Source organism: Chiloscyllium punctatum, chromosome 48 (assembly GCF_047496795.1).
Source record: "Chiloscyllium punctatum isolate Juve2018m chromosome 48, sChiPun1.3, whole genome shotgun sequence".
Lineage (NCBI taxonomy): Eukaryota > Metazoa > Chordata > Chondrichthyes > Orectolobiformes > Hemiscylliidae > Chiloscyllium > Chiloscyllium punctatum.
In genome coordinates, this window is record NC_092786.1 from 36,819,194 (window position 1) to 36,838,789 (window position 19,596).

Consider the following 19,596-nt stretch of genomic DNA (forward strand, 5'->3'; position numbering starts at 1 on the left):
AACAGACATGGGAAGGGGAAATTCATAAAAAGATTTTAGTTTGAGACAACTAATTCCATTGGAAATATGATTCAAACACATTGATTATTGCTTAATGAAACGAGTTAGATAAATTGTAGGTTGTATTGTATAGTTTTTTGCATTTATTTATAACTGAAACATGATCACTGCAATACCAAAATCTTTTAAGATTCAAAATGCATCCAATGCAGAATCATGATTTGGAGGGGGTGGTATCAGAATCAGTGCGTGTTATCCTATGCAGAATCAGTATATGTTATCGTATGATGCACAAGGTAGCATAGTATCTTGCTGTAGCGTCAGATTTTCAATACAAGAGACTGTAGTTCACTATCATTCTTGAGTTGGCATGTTTGACTGGTCAGTAACCTCTTCTCAATACCTGATGCGTGCTGCTGGTTTCATCTGTTCATATTAGAAATGGGATGTAACAATACTTTAGCGAATTAATCAAGAAGTAACCAAATCTGACTTTTCAGTAGGTTTATGAAATTTATGAGATACATGTATCAACAAAAAATTTAAACCAGCACCATCACTATTCAAGGAAACATTGTAATCCCTGTGCTTCATTTTCTTCAAAATCTGTTTAAAGGCCATGAAAATAATCCTTGCAAAGTAAACCCCTTCCTCACACACATGAGGTTTAGCCATGGTCAATGTGTCAAAATGGCCCAAGAACTTTGCAGTTAGATTAAGGTGACTGGTTTTGTAAGTAGGCAAGAAGTTGGCAAATGGGGTATAATGTGGGAAACTGTGAAGTTGTTCTTGAAGGGAGAACAAAAATATATTGTGTAAATAGAGAAAAACTATAGGAAGTTGAACACAAAGGGACCTGGGGTGACTTGCACATGAACCACAGAAAGTTAGCACATATCGGCAACAGATAATTAAGAAGGCTAATAGAATGTTGGCCCTTATTTCAAGGGAGTTGGAGTATAAGAGGAGGGAAGTCTTTATATAACCACAAGTTACTGGTGAGACCACATCTGGAGTACTGTGAGCAATTTTGCTTCCCCTTATTTAACAAAGGATATTTCTTTGGAGCCAGCTCAGTGAAAGATCACTGGGTTGATCCCTAGTATGGAAGGATTGTCTTATGAGCAAAGGCTAAACAGATTGGGACTTTACCTCACTGGAGTTTCGAAGAATGAGAGATGATCTCATTGAATCGTATAGAATTCTTAACGGGCTTGAAAGTGTAAATGCTGAGAGGACATTTCCCCTCATGGGAGAGGTATGGGACTAGACAGTATGGGCCCAGAATAAATGGGCACCAATTTAAGACTGAGAAGAAGAGCAATTTCTTCTGTCAGATGCTTTAAACCTTTGCAACTCCTTTCCACAGAGAGCACTGTGGGAACAGACCCCTTATGTATTTTTAAGGCTGAGACAGATAGATTCTTGATGATGTTTGAGAAGATTTGTAGCTCAGGTTGATGTTCAGGTTGTAAGTTTGCTTGCTGAGATGGAAGGTTTGTTTTCAGGTGTATTGTCACCATGCTAGGTCACATCATCAGTGAGCCTCCAGTGAAGCGCTGGTCTTACATCACACTTTCTATTTATGTGTCTTGGTTTGTTAGGGTGGGTGATATCATTTCTGGTTCTTGTACGCAGAGGTTGGTAAATGGGGTCCAAAATGATGTGTTTATTGCCAACCTCTGAGAAAAAGATTCAGAAGTGATATCACCCACCGTAACAGATCAAGACACACAAATAGAAAGTGGGACATAACACCAGAGCTTCACCGGAGGCTCACTGATGATGTTACCTAGCATGGTGGCGAAACATCGGAAAAAGAACCTTCTAGCTCAGCGAGCAAACTTACAACCTGATTCTTGATCAATATGGGAATCAAGGATTATGGGGATAGGGCAGGAAATTGGGCATAAGGAACATTGGATCAGCCATCGTTCTATTGAACAGTGGAGCAGGTTTGTGGAGCCAGATGGCCCCATTTTATATTTTTAACCTACAATTTGTCTTTCGTATCCCTTTCTTAAAATATCTTCCACAAAGCATCTCATGCCAAATGGTGATTGGTTTAACCATTCCAATTAAGAAGGCTAATGGAATGTTGGCCCTTATTTCAAGGGAGTTGGAGTATAAGAGGAGGGAAGTCTTCCTATAACTGTACAAGTTACTGGTGAGACCACATCTGTGAGCAATTTTGCTTCCCCTTATTTGCCATCCAGCCGAGTCAATAGCCAAGCATGGAGCTCAACTAAATGCATTTAATGAAGCATAAAATGTTAAAGTGGAAAAATTATATGGGCAGATATAGGGCATGTCATGAAAGAGGATTCAATTAAAACCAAAGAACTAAACTCATTAATGTGTGAGATTCTTTTGTGAATCCTTGGTGCAGATTTAATGCTCATCCACATTGTTGTTTCTTGCTATGTTTTCTTGGCTTATCATTCTCAGTACTATGATGCGGTTGGATAAAGTGATTGTATGAGTTAATTGTGTTGTAATAAAGGGTTTAAGTCTGATAAGTCTGTTGCACAGCTGACAGCAGTCCTATTTACACTGCACAGAGTAATCAACAGATCAGTTCTGTAGTAGCAGGCTGCTGTGGTTTTTTGGGGGTTAAAGGGGTCAGCCGTGCAATAAGAAAATCATGAAGATTTGCCTCATCTGAGAACAAGAGAATTGAATCATTTCGCTTATGACTGTGCCCCCTTGTGCACATTTCAACATCGAATAAATCCCAATAAAGTAATACTAAGCAGATTGGGCACTTAAGCTTCTGGTGAATAATGCCATCTATGTCTGTTTTCTTGCACGTAACAATACAGCATGTAACCAAAATTAATCAGCTCTGTTCTAAAGCATCTAGTATCTAGTACCAGTTTCCTGGTATTTGATTTGAATCTTTTTCCACCCAACCTACAGACAAATAAAACATTCAGATTCATTTGAATTGATTTGAAAAAGCAATAAAATCTGAGACAGCAAATATGATTGATGCTCTTCTCAAGTATTCATCGCTTTAAAACTTTATCCCACAATTGACATGAAGCTTTAGATCAAACATTATTTGAAATCAGTGTACTACCTGATAGCATGTCTGCCCTTTCATGATTGATTGCTTCCTTTTCAGCTTGATGCTGAGGCAAGTGGTATCCTGAAAGAGTTACAAGTCAAGCTTAACGGTGTCTTGGATGAACTGAGTTATACGTTTGGCACGAGGTAAAGTAATTATAGTGGAAATAGTTAAGTGGCTAAATGAGGAATGAGTTGCACAAATACTTTAAATGTTCTTCTCTGATATTGTGAAAGGGTATGTCATTCCAGTTGCTTTACATTACACAAAGAGTCTTTCAAAGGTGAATTTTGGGGAACTATTAGTCATTTCTTCTTCTTTGTGAGTTCTGTACTTGAGGCTAGATCTGATCGACAGTGTCTTAACCACTATCACAGGCTGGAGGATCCCACATCAACCCATGCGACTGAGGTGCTTGGACCCTGTGGTGTTGACATCGATCTGGTTCACCACATGTCCAGTTAACTGAGCTAACTACTCCCCCCACTCTCTCTGAGGACTCGGAGTTGCTGTGGCAACAAAACAATTTACAGTGCAAGTTTGGTGTGCAACTGTGACTAGTTATGAAGGAATATCCAATCTCTCTCTCTTTGTCACATGGCTGACTAGGAACTCCTCCCATTTTTACTGCCTGCTGTTGGTGTGTGTTGGAAGAATTTGCAAATTGATACTCAACTTGTTTGGCTGCTTTATGAACCCACCTGCCCTGTCCATTGAGCCCGAGAGTCAGACTTGAACCTGAGGTTTCTGACTCAAGGTCATGGATGCTGTGCCACTGCAACACAAGGCCTCCCGATCAGTAATTTAAGAAACTTAAGTGAATGGCCAGAAAGTTGCATCCAGATATATAATTTTCCATCATTCCTATTTACCTCCAACAGTTGTGTTCAGTCAGATGTCAGATTGCCAGTTACATTGCTGTGTAGGTGCAAGAAATTTCATCTTTAGAAGAGTAAGTGAAGTAGAAGAACCTGACTTGACCTCTTAGTTGCCCCTGTTAGATTAGAGTAATCTTGTTGCCAACGCGAATGTTAATTGCTGGTACTTCACCCACAACTTCCACCCTGCCCTCAAATTCACTTGGTTCATCTCAGACGCCTCCCTCCCCTTTCTTGACCTCACCATTTCCATCTCCAGCTTTAGTCTCCACACGGATAATTACTACAAACCCACAAGCTCCCATAACTACCTGGAGTACACCTCCTCTCTGCAAGAACTCCATCCCATTCTCCCAATTCCTCCATCCCTACCACACCTGCTCAGACGAGGAGACATTCCACCCGCGAGCATCCCAGATGTCCACCTATTTTGAACAACGTGCTTTCCCTCCCTCTATCATCCAGACAGCCCTCTGCACCACCTCCATTCCCCATTCCACTGCTCTAACCCCCCCCCCTCCCATCGCAGTAAAGACAGAGTCCCCCTTGACTTCACCTACCACCCCACCAGTCTCTGCATCCAATGCATCATCCTTAAACACTTCCGCCAACTCCAACTTGACCTCACCACCAAGAGCATCTTCCTCTCCCCACCCCTCTCTGCTTTCCGCAAGGACCATTCCCTCCCCTCCGACCTCCCCCGAACCCCCAGATACCTTCCCCTGCAATCGGAAAAGATGCAAAACCTGCCAGTACACCAACCCCCTCATCTCCATCCAGGGGACCAAACAGTCCTTCCAGGTGAGAGAGAAGTTCACCTGCCTCTCTTCCAACCTAGTTTACTGCATCAGGTGCTCCCAATGTCACCTTCTCTACATCGGAGAGACCAACGTAAACTTAGGGAACCGCTCACCGAGCATCGCAACTGGGCCCACAGGAGCCAACCTGACCTGCCAGTCACCGCCCTTTCAATTCCCCTATCCACTCCCTTTCCGACATGACCATCCTTGGCTTCTTCCTTTGCCACAACGAACCAAACTGCAAATTGGAGGAACAACACCTCATCTTCTGCCCAGGCAGCCTACAGCCCGGAGGACTCAACATTGAGTTCTCCAATTTCAAGTAACCTCCTTCCCCATCCCCGACTCCCTTTCCATCCACCCCCCCACTACTCCCTGCCACCACCCGGATTCATTCTTCCCATTGACCAACCATGTTGTACCCTCTGCCTGTCTTCACCTATCCCCACTTCACCATCCTGCCCTGGCCTCCCCCTTTATCTGCAGCTCCCCTCCCCCCCAACACCCAACCCCAGTCTTGAAGAAGGGTTGCACCTGAAACATCAACTTCTCCACCTCCTGATGCTGCCGGACAAACCTGAGGCCTGAGGAGACCTTCAGTGGCAGCTCTCAATGCCTATAGTCTTGGACCAGGAGGTCATCAGCTGACCAGTTGATAAGTCTATCAACACATTTTGGAAACATGAGCTGGCTTGAGAAGCTGGCAAAACTGATGCCAACTGATTGAGATCAACCCCACAATTCCCACTGCCCTTCGCAGTACATGTCCTCATTTGTTGAACATCGATACAAAACAGGGACCTGGGTAGTCTCAAATATGTCAGTCTGCAATTCCACCACTTAAACATAGTTTGCAACTTGCCACAAATTAGGAGTTTTTCTGTCCTTCTTGATTTGACAAACTGAACGTTGTGGATGAGAGCAGTTCATTCATTTTTCTGCATCTGTTTGTTGCACCCTTCTAACAGTAGCACTGATGCTGTAGGTTGCTCCTGGCTTCAAGGTAAAAACAATGACTGCAGATGCTGAAAACCAAATACTGGATTAGTGGTGCTGGAAGAGCACAGCAGTTCAGGCAGCATCCAACGAGCAGCGAAATCGACGTTTCGGGCAAAAGCCCTTCAAGGATGCTGCCTGAACTGCTGTGCTCTTCCAGCACCACTAATCCAGTGCTCCTGGCTTCAAGCCAATTGCTCAATTTAGGCATCCCCATGAGACCCAGCTGTTGCCTGGCTCCTATCTAACAATGTCATGTGAATTGCCTCACCTGCCTTGGACACAGTGAGGGAGAGAAGCTGCCATCAAATGATGCCACCAGCTGGAGCTAGACCTTCAGAGTACATCCAGCATATGACCAGTGCCCTGTGTGTTACTGTCACACTGAACTTCTGACCTGCTCTATATTCCAACCTAACCCTGGTGATATTTCCCAGAGAGTTACATGTCCACACATCAATATATTATCCAGATCGCTGACATTCTGTTTGCTGGCTCAATGACCTTGGACTCCAATGTATGGTCATTCCTGGTCTACAAAGCCAAGAGGATTAGCTTGCAAGGGGATTGATAGCCGTTACTGAGGATCTGTCCCGGTGCAGAACCCTGATTGTTCGCAAAATGTAAACAGAAGCTGAGGTTTTACCAGGGGGTGGTGGGTGCAGACCTGTCCCTTTGGCTGTTTGAGATGTTTCGGTAGTCTGCCCACAGTACATGGAGACCTATCTTCACATAGGTTGTGGGTAGCCTTCTCCTACAAAACACATTGTGTGGGTGATTTTAGTGAACAGGTGGCTTTCAAAGTTTACATTTCAATTAGGAGTAAATATCTTCAAACCAAGGTGGCACAGTATTTTAAATGCAGCCCTTTAACAATTGCCACATGTTGTATTCTCACCCTGTCCCTACCCGAGTTACAGGAAACCCCGATGCACAAGTGTTGCAACGTCTCCAAAGACAGCCTCCATAGTACCAAAAACTCCTCATGTCATCACACACATCGAAGCAACAAAGCCCCCAGGCTCTAAGAGTGTAGAGAATAGGAGCAGGGTCAGACTTGTTCTTGAGACTGCTCCATCATTAAGTATGATGATCACTTCTGCCTCTGTTCCAAAGTTCCACCCACTCCCTTCTTCATTTTCCAGTATTGCAAGCAATGGCAGAAGTTCCACATTGATACCCTGCTGTAAATGTATAACATATGTCCACTAAGATTTGCACTCAGTTTAAGGGCAGTATTAAAAGGTTCTTCATTAACCTATAACAGTAATATCTCCTGTTAATTCCAGCTCAAAATCCTATTGCTATTTCTTTATCTAATTTGCCTGGAAGGGTTGTAGCTGTAGCTGCCAGTTCGAGGAGTGATATTGGTGTCTCATTCCTTACTGAATGTAGATTCTCCTAAAAGACTAACTGTGTCCTCAGTGTTCTGTGGAAGTCGGTGACGGTACATTATGATTATTACCTGCTGTTCACAGCCTTGTGCACAACGCTGTGTGTACATAACAAGGTACAGTGAAAATCAAAAATGTCTACAGAATATGGTACACATCGTGAGTTCTGCTGTTCCTTCTAGTCTTCAAACCCAGTTGTTTCCAATGTCTTTCCTGCCCTGTGGCCACCTTGGAGACAGTGAGGATTGCAGATGCTGCAGATCAGAGTTGAAAGAGTGGTGCTGGAAAAGCCCAGCAGGTCAGGCAGCATCCGAGCAGCAGGAGAATCAATGTTTCGGGCCGGAGCCCTTCTTCAGGAAGCCCTTCTTCAGAAAACTCTCACTCCTGAAGAAGGGCTCCAGCCCAAAACGTCGATTTTCCTGCTCCTCGGATGCTGCCTGACCTGCTGGGCTTTTCCAGCAACACATTCTCAACTGTGGCTACCTACCCAAACTCTCTTATCTACAGCTCCCCCACTGTTTTATTCCATGTCCTTATTTGAAATCCTCTGCTTTGTTTTAAATACAAAAGGAGTGTGAACAGTGGCCATGCTCTGATGAGTGCCGACCATGTTGCAATGTGCGCTAGAATCAGATGAGATTCACTGAGGCCTGCCTCTATGCTGAGACCATCTTGCCACATCTTGTTCACTTTCTCATGCAGTGTGCTGAGATTCTCACCAGGCCGGGCCCCACTGAAACTCTTCACCATTTGATAAACGGCTTGTAACAACTCAGCTTGCTCCAGGCTGCAAACTAGATGTCGCAAAACCCCCTCACGGAAACAAACCAGGGCAGGTTCTTGGCTCGGTTGAATTGGCCGCTTGCTTCAAAAGTCTTCCACCTTGCCCACCTATCAGCACCGGCCATACACACTCTTCCACCACAGGCACTGGCACTGTGATTTCAGGAGGTTATCACCACCATCCTGGCATCCTCCAGTACACTGGCACATCACTGTGCAAGGGCAGGCTGGTCTAGGAGGGCACACCAGCAAACAGCAGTGACTGCCTCGGTACAGGCACCAGACAGGGACAGGGACCCACAACACAGCATGCACCAGGCTGCCTCCCAGTGCTCCTTCCTTGCTCTCTCAGCTTTCATCTAGTGCCAACCACTATGCCTTCCCATGCTTGCCTTGTCTTGCTCCACCATGCCTTACATTGGCAGTTGGCACAGTGACATAGTTAGGTAGGTGGTTGTGCTGCGCAGCAGTCCTCAGTCAAGGGCACATGCTTCTTTGTGTACATCAATGTGTCAAGTCAGTCTAGTACCTGTACCACATCGCATCAGTGTTCATGGCAAACACAAAGATCTGCATTAAGCAGTGGAACAGGTCTGAGCATCTTATGGGAGTAGTCTGCAGTGAGGTCCGTGGGGGATGCTCTCAGGATTTGGCTGTGGTCAGGCATCTGGTCAGGGTGGTGTTGCACAGGGGCACTGTGCCTGTGTGCCCCAGGGAGTGGGTCATCATCAGTCCTTTGACTTCATAGGGGTCAGGGAGAAAGTGAGGACTGCAGCTGCTGGAGAGATCAGAGTCGAAAAGGGTGGTGCTGGAAAACAATAGTGGGTCAGGCAGCATCTGAGGAGCAGGAGAATCATCGTTTCTCCTGCTCCTCAGGTGCTGCCTGACCTGCTGTGCTTTCTCAGCGTCACCTTTGTGACTCCATGAGGGTCAGGCCTTAGTGTAGGTGGGGCGAGGGAGGACTGTCACTGTCAGGGACATGAGCGGCCACCATCCAGGGGTCTGGACATGGTTTGGGTTGGCACAGGAAGGTCAGGTTGCTGAAGGGTGCGAGCTACTGTCACCTCGTCGCCTCCATTCACACACACGACGTGGGAAGGCTGACTGCAGGACAGGTTCAGTTGTAGTCACATGGACACAGCACAGGTGATGGGCTGGGGAAGAGTGAAGTGTGTGAGGTCCCTAGAAAGGAGAGGGTGATGTGGGGGATCTCAGTGACAGGATAATGCTGAGGCCGGGTGCCACTGTTAGCTGGGTGTTCAGAGGGTGGGAGAAAGCAGCATGGAGAGGCTGTGGGGTTTGGGAGTATGAGGGGTAACAAGAGCAAGTGAGTCAAGCTGCTTTATACAACAGGCAGGGTGGGAAAGCAGAAGCATTGTTGGGAGCTGGGTGGAACAGCTAGGTGTGAGGGAGCAGAGAACATTGGTGGAGTGGAAAAGATTATTGATGATTGCCCTGCACTACTGCCCAGTCCTCCTCAGCATGGAGATGGCACTGACTGTGGTGCCAATGTCTAACCATGGTGGCATCATATCGATGGCCTGGCCTCCTCTGCCAGATCCCCCAGGAAAGGACTCCTGTCCTCTCCATTCCACTCCCTTCCCCCCGCACCCCCCCCCCCCCCGCCCCCACCGTCCCCCAACAAAGACCTCCAGGTCCCTCTCAGTGATGCATGATGCCAGCCTCCCCTTCTCTGCCACCTTTTCCACAGCAAAGCAGCACAGCTTCTGGATATGATCAGTAGGCTTTGGAAGATGGCACAGCCACATGGATGTTGGTCTTAAGGAAGACCTTCACTGAGCATCAAGTTGCTCTGGGAACATCATTGAGTCAGATGGGGCGCAAGTTAGATGTGATTCTCATCACGAGGGTTCATGCAGCGAGTTTGGTAAGACACAGAGAGAAAACCTGCTCAGCCGCACAGTGAGAATAACTCCACAGAACTCAATATGACTCAGAATTGACCAAAAATGCATAAGATTCAGCCAGAAGAAAAGATAAGTAATCCATTAAAGATTTAATTTGGAAAAAGATCTATCTCTCATCATGCCACATATGATAAATTTTGCATAATGTTACTAAATTCATTGCAAGTGTCTTACTTCCTTGTAAACTCTGGCCTTATTGTCCTCTGTTGCAGTACCATTCAGGCATTACCCTGAGGATGTAACCTTAGTCATGTCATAGCATGGTGGCTCAGTGGTTAGTACTGCTGCCTCACAGCACCAAGGTCCCAGGTTCAATTCCAGCCTCAGGTGACTGTGCAAACTCCACACAGATATTCTCCCCGTGTCTGCGTGGGTTTCCTCTGAGTACTCCAGTTACCTCCCATAGTTCAAAGATGTGCAGGTCAGGTGAATTGTCCATGCTAACTTGTCACATAGTGTGAGGTGCAATAGTCAGAGAGAAAGGGGTCTGGGTGGGTTACTCTTCGGAGGGTCGGTGTGGACTTGTTGGGCCGAAAGGCCTCTGTTTCCACACTGTAGGGAATCTAATCTAATCCTATACTCCAGGTCTTTGAGACAGAATACCATCAGTAATGTGCTCCCCCTTAGCCACCTCCTCTGCATAACTGACACTCTTCCACCGTACAATATTTTCCCACAACTATCCATTATAGTGCCAGAGAGAACTTTTACTTTGTCACAGGAACAAGGTCTTCCTTCATTCCTGATGAAGGGCTTTTGCCCGAAACATCAATTTTCCTGCTCCTCGGATGCTGCCTGACCTGCTGTGCTTTTCCAGCACCACTCTGATCTAAACTCTGGTTTTCAGCATCTGCAATCCCCACTTTTGCCTAAGGTCTTCCAATGGTCTTCTTCTCAAGGTACCTCCTATACATAAGCTGCATCGAAGGGTTTGGGAAGTTAATACCGATTAGGCATCTCAAGAAACGTGAAAGAATAATTTCTGCAAGTGAATTGTCATTAGCTACAATCCCTTTATTATCACCAAGGAAACCAATTTCTTGCACTTCTAAGAGGAAAAAGCTGTTCTGAGGTTCGCATTAGCAATTTGCAATTAGATCCTGTGGTAACAGACTGCCTTCAAGATAATAAAATGATCTGGGGAAATAAAACTGTTAAAATATATTCCATGTAAAATGTCAAATGCACCAATACACTGAGCAGGAAACCACTGTGATGTGACAGCGATGTTTGCATGAAATCTTCATAATAATCAAAGAAAGCTGAGAAATCAAAAGCATGAGTGAGACAATGTGGAAGGGTTGTCTTGTACGTAAAAGATTGCCCCTCTATCCCCTGCCCAACCTATTTTGCTTAATAAATAAAATAATGAAATCTACATGCTATTAATGTGAACACTGACAGATTGAAAGTTCAATGTGCTTGTTAATGAATGAAGTATGTGGCCTGAGCTCAGATCCTGTGTATTGGATGGAGAATGCTGCTGAACCACAGCCATTCATGACATGGAGGAGCCGGTGTTGGACTGGGGTGTACAAAGTTTTAAAAAATCACCCAACACCAGGTTATAGTCCAACAGGTTTATTTGGAAGCACTAGCTTTTGGAGTGCTGCTCCTTCATCAGGTGGTTATGGAGTAGGACTGTAAGACACAGAATTTATGGCAAAAGGGTTACACTGTCATGCAAGTAAAATGATATATTAACAATCCTTGATTGTGCAAAGTCTTTAATCTTTTAAAATGAGTTACAGGTTTTGGTTCATTAATATGTAAATCCTAGAACTTCTTTTATGTCACATTCTCAAGATAAGTGAAGGTTTTATTTTTAAAAAGTGACATCTCAGCTCAGCCAATGCCTCAAAGGTATGAGTCTGTCTGTATCCCAATCTTGACTCAGACTGGTTCTATTTCCAAGTGGAATTTACAAAATATTATATGGATTGACTGCCTGCATTGATTGCCCACTGGTTGTATATTTCTTGAGCACAATAGAATGCACCTGTAAATATCATTCTGCACATACAAATTCGCCCCACAGACTTGTGTGCACACACGCAGGAGAGAGACACACAGAGACAGAGAGAGAGAGAGTTTGTGTGTGTGTGTATAGGTGTAGTGTAGTCATGTGTACTATTACATGACTCCAAGGCCCAGGTTGAGGCCATCCTCACGGGTCACGAAAGACCGAAATTTGGGTAAGATGAAAGACTTAACAACAATCGAGGTTTGTTCAATATATCATTTCAGTTGCATTACACTGTAACCCTTTTGCTATAAATTCTGTGTTTTATACTCCTGCTCCATGACCCCCTGATGAAGGAGCGGCGTACTGAAAGCTAGTGCTTCCAAATAAACCTGTTGGACTATAACCTGGTGTTGTGTGATTTTTAACTTTGTTCAGCCATTCAGATAGTTGTTCATATTGATCACAGTGTTATTTTGATAGAGTCAGGAGCTTTCCTGATGATCTAGTTTGGTCTTCACTCTCTTTGAGTCTTGGAATGATAACAGCACAGACAGAGGCCACTTGCACCCACCTGCACCCACCCAGCTCTTCAATAGACTTTCTAATTAATTCCACTTCCCTACTCATTTTTCAACCATCTTCCACTCAAACTGAATCACGCACCCCATCGCTGTATGTACAATATGGCTGCATTCATAAAGGGCTGCCTACATAACAACATTCACCAGACTTCAAGCTGTCATAATGATGTAAAATACAGGCTACTAATCATTAAACCTCACTGACTAAGTAAAATCCCTTGGGCCATAGTTTGAGCGAAAACGTTTATTCATGAGCTGGGACACCTTAAAATGTTTGCTAAAATCACCTGACCTGAATGTAGATAAACTGTTAGACATATACAAAGGATAACATAGCTGAAACTGTTTACCACATTCTGAAAAGGCTATCCTCGCGTAATTACCTGGACATTAACATTCATTGTCTGAAATGTAGAGCCCACCAGGTCTCTGAGGATGAGAGCTCTTGACTCTAGGTATTGACTGCAACAAAGGTCAGGTGGATTGGCCATGCTAAATTACCCATAGTGTCCAGATATGTGCAGGCTATGTAAAGAGTCTTGAAAAATGCAAGGTTATAGGGATAGGGTGACTCTGGGTGGAATGTTGTTTGGAGGATGGTGTGCTGAATGGCCTGCTTCCACACTGTAGGGATTCTGTGATTCTCACAAACTTAAATCTGAATCTTGTTATGCATAGAAGAGCATTGAAACCTCGATCCAGATCACAGAATGAAGGGGGAGTTCTGACAATGGACCATCAAAACTCTTGATAGCAAATAGAAGCAGGCCACCAGCCAGAATGCACATACCAAAACCATCCTCCAGTGTGAAGCCATGATTATTAACCTGTATTTTTCACTGTAGAAGACAGTAATATCCAATAACATCTGCAAGAGGAGCTATGTGCAGAATGTAACATTCTCTCTCTGTGTCTCACTCTCTTTGGAAGTGGTGTATCCCCATTCTGCCAAGAAATGGTCAGTCCTAATTAAAAGAACCAATGCTGAAGTGAGACAGTTTAAGATTCAAAACTCGTTTATATTTATAGACGTCCGAGGACCAACTGAAGCAGTTCAGATGCAACCACATAGTCTCCCTCCCATAACTACACCCACACACCCCCAACTAATACCTCCCAACCCACACCACATAACTCACACCCCATTACTCACATCCCCTTCCCACAGACCCCAACTCACATGCCCCACCCACACCCTCCAACTAACACCCCCCACCTACACACCCCCCTTGCAACCCCCCCCCCCCACTCACACCCCCCCACTCACACCCCAACCCCTACGCACACCCCCACTCACACCCTCAACCCCCATCCACACCCTCCCAAAGTGGACTGTGAATTTCAGCATTAAGTCATATTATGCCTTCACCTAAGAACTGTCCAATTCCCCCTCCCCTCATGTGGCACCTGGTCCTGTTTCCTTATGTGCTAGTATGTGGAGTATGCGTGTGTTTCAGATTTTGAGATAAGTTCTTTGATTTTTTAAAAATATGTTTTAACCTTTATTTGAGTGAGTTTAAAGTAAAGCCATTGTCTTCGTAAACCATAGAGAGAGAGAGATCATGCCTGATGTTGGTTTAATCTGAGAGTCACCAATCCTCAGGAAACAGGAGAGGGTGGGAAGGAGAGTCCTTCATGGTAACCTTGGCAGATGTGAGAACTGAACCCATGTTGGTATCACTCTGTGTCACAGACAGCTGTGCAGCCAACTGAGCTTACCAACTCGCTGAGTGAGTTTACAATAAACAAACTCCTTAAGATCCCTTTGGCCTACTCCGTCACAACTTTAAATGTGATCAAGTACATATTCAATTGAAAAGCACTAGTTTCTAAAATCCCAAACACTATTACACCAACCTCAAGAGCACAAAGAGAGGAATTTACCTACTCGTCTCTTGGTCTTAACAAAGCACCCAGGCATTTTTCTGAGAGTCTTAACATAATATAAGTATCTGACTAAATTGACTATTCTTTCTCTTTGTCAATCTTTGTTTGCCACTAACTGTGGTATTCAGGTCAGCTACCGCAAGGTTGTGTTTGGAAAGTATTATCTCAGCAATGATGTGGAGGAGCCAGTGTTGAACTGAGATGGACAAAGTTGAAAATCACACCACACCAGGTTATAGTCCAATAGATTTATTTGGAAGCACTAACTTTCAGAGCACTGCTCCTTCATCAGGACAGCCACCTGGTGAAGGAGCGTCGCTCCGAAAGCTAGTGTTTCCAATTAAACCTGTTGGACTATAACCTGGTGTTGTGTGATTTTCAACTTTATCTCATCAATAGCATTGGTCACCGTCTGTTAAAGTGTCAATATATTCAGTTACCTGGCAACCAAAGGCCTTGTCATTCATGTATTAAAAGCTGAATCCCTGCACTGCTTTTTTTGATGTTAACGGATATGTAGGTAAAGGAAAAGGTCAAATCAATGTACTAACATTTTGTGCAAACATCATTAGCCTTGATACACTATATTTTTTAAAATGTTACTGCCTGAAATGTTTGATATTTGGTTTCACATGCTTTGTTTTATCACTGTCTTTGTTTGATTGTTTTAGCTTCCAGTCTGTGATTGAAGAATGTGTGAAGCAGATGAACAATGAGTTATATCAAATGCGGGGGAATGGGAATGTGTCTGCAAACAGGAACAGCTCAACCCTGGATGCAGAAATTGTCTTGAGGCCACTCATGGACCTTCTGGATAAAAAGTAACGTAGTTCCATGAATATGTGTCAACTCAAAAACATTCATTTCATCCTGAGCTTCATAGTTTTTACAGTAATTTGTTTCTGAACGTTGCATCACTTGTATTGAAATGCCAATATCAGATGAGCAGTTTGGAAATTTGGCCCTTAAGTTTGACTTATCAGAAAGCTGCCTTGCCAGTTATGTATTGCTGAAATGCTGATGGGATGCTGTTGTACAGATTTAATTTGCCTTCAGATTTTGTGAGCTATCATCCAAGTCCATTGATGCATCAACTGTCTGACGTCAGTCAATATTTCTCCGTTTTTTCCAGCCTCACGCTGTTTGCTAAAATATGTGAGAAGACTGTTCTGAAGAGAGTTCTGAAAGAACTGTGGAAATTAGTCCTGAACGCCATCGAGAAAAAGATTGTTCTGCCTCCATTAACAGACCAAAGCGTAAGTATTGGCTGAATATTTATACTTGTTTCAACAAAATAGAAACATTAGATTTAGGAGCAGGAATTGACCATTCAGCCCTTTGGGCTAGCTGTGACATTGAAAAAGGACAGGGAGAGATTTGGTTGTGGTCTTAATTGTACTTTCCCATTAGCATTTAAAAGGCATCTGGATGGGTATATGAATAGGAAGGGCTTAAAGGGATATGGGCCAAGGGCTGGAAAATGGGACTAAATTAATAGAGGATATCTATTCAGCATGGACGAGTTAGACCGAAGTATCTGTTTCTATGCTGTACAGCTCTATGACAACACCTTCTCCACCGCCCCATAGCTCTTGATATTGTTAACTACTAAAAACCTATCCACTCAAAACAATTCAGTCAGCCAGCCACCTCTACTTTCCGGGGAACTGAATTTCACAGACTTACAAGCTGAGGGAAATAAAACGTTCTTCCTCTCTTCATCTTGAAAGGGAAATCCCGGTTCTTAAACTTATGGTCCCTCATTCTAATCTTCCTCACAAGAGGAAACTGCCTGGTATTTATCCAATCAAATTCCCTCATAATCTTTTTAAATGTTTCAAGAAAATCTTCTAGACTGCAATGGAGAGAAACCCAGTTTGTTCACCTTTTCTTCATAAGATAATCCCCTCATCCCAAGAATGAGTCAATTGAACCCGATAGGAAGCTGCTTTTACTGCATTATATCCCTTTTCAAATAAGGAGACCTCAGAATTTTACACAACAGTTCAGACTTGGTCCCAAGAGCCTGAACAGCTGCAGTAAAACCTTCCTCTTTCAATATTCCATTCTAATAATAAATGAATCTAATAATGTTAACATTTGTGAAAAAAAGTATTCATTTTCAGACATCTACTTTGCAAATATTTAAACTAGAATCTAGGCAAGATAGAGATTCCTGAATGTTATCAAAAAAGGACAGTAATTAAGCTGTCCTGGGTCTAATGCTGTAGAGTGGATGAAGTTTGAACTCCACAGTGAGTCCTCTCCTCAAGTCTTGTAGATACTTCTCATGTACCTGCTTAGAGAATATCAGAACTCAGAGCAAGGGTAGCCACTTCAGTCCCTGAAGCCTGCTGTACCGTTTGATATGATCATGGCTGATCTCATCTCAGCTCCAACTCCACCTTCCTGCAAGCCCCCAGAACCCTTCAACCCGTTACCAAGAAAAACTCGGTCTGTCTCCTCCTTACATTGATTCAGTGTTCCAGCATCTGCCACACTCTGGGGAGTCAATTGCAGAGATTCATAAACCTTTGGGAGAAGGAATTTCTCCTCATCCCTGTTTTAGATCTGCTACCTGTTATTCTAAACTGTGACCTCTTGTTCCAAATTGCTCCACATGAGCAAACATCCCCGTGCCAATTTTGTCAATCCCCTTTAGTGTCTCATAAATCTCAATTTGATCACCTTTCATTCTTCTAAACTCTGGAGAGTACAGGTTTAAACTTTTCAATCTCACTTGATAAGACGATCCCCTCCCAGAGTTATATATAGAGTTATACAGCATGCAAACAGACCCTTCAGTCCAACTCATCCACACTGACCAAAAATCCTCAACCAATCTAATCCTATTTGCCAGAATTTGGCCCATATCCCTTTATTCCTTCCTTCCTATTCCTATACCCATCCAGATGCTTTTGAAATGTTGTAATAGCATCAGCCTCCACCACTTCCTCTGGCTGTTCATTCCATACACGCATCACACTCTATGTGAAAACGTTGCCTCTCAGGTCCCTTTTAAATCCTTCCCCTCTCATCTTAAATCTCTGCCTTCTAGTTTTTGCCTCTTCTACCTTGGGGAGAAATGCCTTGACGATTCACCCTATCCATGCCCCTCATGATTTTATAAACCTCTATAAAGTCATCCCTCAGCCTCCGAAGCTCCAGGGAAAACAGCCCCAGCCTATCCAGCCTCTCCCTATAGCGCAAATCCTCCAACCCCAGCAACATCCTTGCAAGTCTTTTCTGAACCCTTTTAAGTTTAACAACATCCTTCCAATAAAGGGAGGCTAGAATTGAATGCAGCATTTCAAAAGCGACCGAACTGATGTCCTGTACAGCCGCGAAATTATATTGTAATTCTTATACTCAATGCACTGGCCAATGAAGGCAAACAAGCCAAACGCCACCTTCACCACTGTCTACCTCTGACTCCACTCATCTCTGAAATCAATCTGGTGAACCTGCTCTGAACTGCCTCCAATCCAACTACATCCTTCCTCAAGTAAGGGCGATAAAACTGTATACAGAACTCCAGGGTTGACTCACTAATGCCTTGGAGCAGCAACAGTTCTGTACTTGTACACTCTATTGCATTAGTAATAAATGTCAATATTCCATTTCCCTCCCTTATTACCTGCACAGTAGTTCTCTGCAATTCATGCATGAGGACACCCAGATCCCTCTGCACCAAAGCACTGTGACGGTTCTCTCCATTCAGATAACAAGTTGCCTTCCTATTCCTCTGATCAAAATAACATCACACTCATCCATGTTAAACTCCACCTGCCACATTTGGCCTATTCACCTAACTGATCCATATATATCTGTTTGTAAATTTCTCCTTTCTTCATTGCAGCTTACTTTACCACCTCCTTCAGTGTCATTTGCAATTTTGGCTTTTTTACTTCCTATTCCTATGTCTAGATGCTATGACACGCCTCGATCAGAAGTCACACGACAGCCAGGTTATAGTCCAACAGGTTTATTTAAAATCACAAGCTTTTGGTTGACTGCTCTTTCATCAGGACTTCATCTGATAAAGGAACAGCACTTCAAAAGCTTCTGATTTTAAATAAACCCATTGGACTATAATCTGGTATCGTGTGACTGCTAATTATGTCCACCCCAGTTGTGACTTGAACCTGACTCAGAGCTAGGGTCACTACCACTGCACCACAAGTGTCTGCCCTTACTAGCTTTTAAAATCTGCCTGTTTAGGATTCAGCTGAAAGTGAATAGGAGTTGTAATGAAAACAGATGAATGCTTTTGTTCGGTTAGTGCTTTCTACATTTGGTTTTAATTTATTTTTAACCAATTAGTTGATCAGGCTCTCTACAACATCTGTTGTTTTTCTGTTTGGTAAATTTTGACAGTGTTGATAGTAAAAGCTTTGATTTTAGAGCACTACCAGAGCTATGTGACAAATAAAAAACATGACAGTAACTACATTCAAGCTCAGTACATCATCAACTAAAGGTTAAACCTTGGACATGAGAACTTTACAGGACAAAACTACAAGTGATGCACAATGCATAACTGATGAGCTATGAATATCAGCATGGAGGGAAGTAATTTCATTCCATAAATACATGACCAATAAAGTTCATAAGTCAGGGAATACAGTTTCCAATTGCTTTTGCCTGGAGTGTGTATTGAAACATGAAGTCATCCATGTCTTTATGTTAGTGATTGTGAAGGTCCTTCTGACAGTTACATTGTCAAGATGTGTACATCTCACATCGATGCCTCATTTTTAAAGAAATTAATTTTGAAAAGCATAAATAGTTGCTGGCTATGCATTGGTTTTATAAATATCATGTAATTTGGGAGAATCGAATTGCCAACTCAGCTTCAGTCAAACATTACAGATTTGTTACAGCATGTGGTCTTGATAGCAATCAGACGGAATCAGTATTTGACATGCAAATGATTACCTATGGACTCTAGCTCAGTCAATTCAAGTGAAACAAAATGATTAATGAACCAATGGGGGCAGAATTGATTGCATCCAGGAAGTGGGTCTATATGTGGCAATGCAGGAATAGCTCCACCTATATTATAACAGTCCTAATCACAGTGTAGACCAGAGTGAGTCCCACAGTCCACGGCTCAGCAGGGGGCTAGACAGTGTGAGTGGCTGACTTCACTTCTCAGCAGGCTTTTGAAGGCGTGTTCCAACTCCTAACAGGAAGGTATGTGATCCCACAAAGTGGAGTCATCAGGGAAACGAATAAAAGCAAAGTGTTATAGATCGAGGGGAGATGGTAATGCAGTCACTGGAATTGAAAGTGTGGTGCTGGAAAAGCACA

General features: G+C 43.6%; 1 protein-coding gene across 5 annotated transcripts in view; it reads left to right on the forward strand.

The window, feature by feature from the left end:
* Window positions 1-19,596, forward strand: part of LOC140468888 (protein unc-13 homolog C-like) — a 587,121-nt gene that overhangs the window by 500,973 nt on the left and 66,552 nt on the right. For all 5 annotated transcript variants that reach the window (XM_072564959.1, XM_072564956.1, XM_072564955.1 and 2 more), the window contains 3 exons: window positions 3,128-3,216; window positions 14,955-15,104; window positions 15,416-15,539. In XM_072564959.1, the coding sequence (XP_072421060.1) occupies window positions 3,128-3,216; window positions 14,955-15,104; window positions 15,416-15,539 (363 nt within the window). The remainder of the gene's footprint in view (window positions 1-3,127; window positions 3,217-14,954; window positions 15,105-15,415; window positions 15,540-19,596) is intronic.